This window comes from Poecilia latipinna, unplaced genomic scaffold (genome assembly GCF_001443285.1).
Source record: "Poecilia latipinna isolate Pla-1442-1.1 unplaced genomic scaffold, P_latipinna-1.0 Scaffold335, whole genome shotgun sequence".
In the NCBI taxonomy this organism is placed as follows: domain Eukaryota; kingdom Metazoa; phylum Chordata; class Actinopteri; order Cyprinodontiformes; family Poeciliidae; genus Poecilia; species Poecilia latipinna.
In genome coordinates this window covers 328,874-330,768 of record NW_015112951.1, presented here as the reverse complement: position 1 = coordinate 330,768, position 1,895 = coordinate 328,874, and the positions used below count along the sequence as shown (strand labels likewise).

General features: G+C 42.5%; 1 protein-coding gene across 1 annotated transcript in view; it reads left to right on the top strand.

The window, feature by feature from the left end:
- Window positions 1-1,114: 1,114 nt before the first annotated feature.
- Window positions 1,115-1,895, top strand: part of LOC106949281 (nuclear pore complex protein Nup153-like) — a 7,335-nt gene continuing 6,554 nt past the window's right edge. Inside the window, exon 1 of the mRNA XM_015035425.1 lies at window positions 1,115-1,205. Coding sequence (XP_014890911.1) covers window positions 1,115-1,205 — 91 coding nt within the window. The remainder of the gene's footprint in view (window positions 1,206-1,895) is intronic.

The window sequence follows — 1,895 nt, the reverse complement described above, 5'->3', positions numbered from 1 at the left end:
ACTGACCCGTGGGGGCGTGGCTAAGTCCCAAACTTTGAATATACATCATGAAACATGAATGTGAAATTACTTCCTAATGCCAGGTCACAGATGCATCAGACTTTCTATGTGTCATTATAGACCAGCCATCATGACAGTTAGGTGGTCGATTGATGACATCACCTTAGCCCCGCCCACTTCCGACAGGAAGTAGCCTGTTTTTTCTATTGTATGTCTTTTACTCTCTAAGTCATATGGGTTTCATCCGGTGTAGCCTGACATGACATGATCTGATGATGAACTCTCCCATGATGAACTCGACTGACCCGTGGGGGCGTGGCTAAGTCCCAAACTTTGAATATACATCATGAAACATGAATGTGAAATTACTTCCTAATGCCAGGTCACAGATGCATCAGACTTTCTATGTGTCATTATAGACCAGCCATCATGACAGTTAGGTGGTCGATTGATGACATAACATTAGCCCCGCCCACTTCCGACAGGAAGTCACCTGTTTTTTCTACTGTATGTCTTACTTTTACACTCTAAAACATGTTGGTGTGTCATGGATTCCACCCCTGTGCAGACTAACATAAAATGAGATGATGATGAACTCTGTAAATGCCTACTGCTAAGTTTGGGACTAAGCGTGGATAAGTCCCAAACTTTGACTATTCACCATGATACATGAATGTGAAATAACTTCCAAATGCCAGGTCACAGCTGCATCAGACTTTCTATGTCTCATTATAGACCAGCCTTCATCATAGTTAGGTGGTCGATTGATGACGTCACCTTTGCCCCGCCCACTTCCGAAAGGAAGTAACATGTTTTTTCAAACGTATGTCTTACAGTCTAATTCATATGGGTTTAATCCTGTGCAGACTGACATAAAATGAAATGATGATGAACTCATTGATGATGAACTCTACTGACCCGTGGGGGCGTGGCAAAATGGCTGTCCCTCGTAATATGCATGCGTTCGTCTCGTATTCACAAACGCATCATCCGATTTGCACCAGACATTGTATGAGTGACACTTGTGAACCTCTAAGGAGCCCAATAGAGTTTAATTGTAATTTGACTCCACTGCGCCCCCTAGGTTAATCAAACAGCTGTATCTCCTCGCTACATGGCCCAATCTGCTCCAGATTTTTGGTGCATCGCCAGGGAGCTCTGCAGAAGGCATCAAAGCGTATCGCCTGGTGGACGGGCGCGCAAGCGTGAGCAGTGGCTGGCGGGAGGCGGTGCTGGAACATCCGCGGTGGCTATAGGCTTGAGCGGCGCTTGGCTGCGAGGGCCGCTTGAGGCTCCGCGGAGCTTTAATTATGTTTTATTTCTGACAGAAACATGGTTGAAAGACAATAATGAGCCAACCGTACTCATGAAATCAGTGCCTCCTAACTACAATTTTTTAAATGAGAATAGAAAACATAAAAAAGGAGAAGGCGTGGTTTTAATACTTAGGAATGCCATAAATTGTAGTAAAATCTCTTTGGGTCATTTCACCTCTTTGAATATCTGGGTATTGAGGTAAAAGGCCACAAACGAACTTTGACACCAACTATATACAAAACTCCAACATACATGGAAAATTTCTTTACCCAAATGAGCTTGTATCTTTCATATGCATTAATTATAATGGTTTAATAATTGTTGGTGATTTCAACATTCATGTTGACAACCCCAAGACCGAGGGGCAAAAAAGCTCTTTAATATTTGAGAATTTTGGTCTAACACAACATGTCAAACAAGCAACACACACTCAAGGACACACCTGACCTGGTTATCAGTAAGGGTGTGAATATTTCCAATGTCTCTTTAGGTTCTTTATCCATTAACCCACTTGGACAAGCAGCTACCATCACAAAACGTTTTTTCACAGAAAATACAGCAGAAACATTTAATCAAAT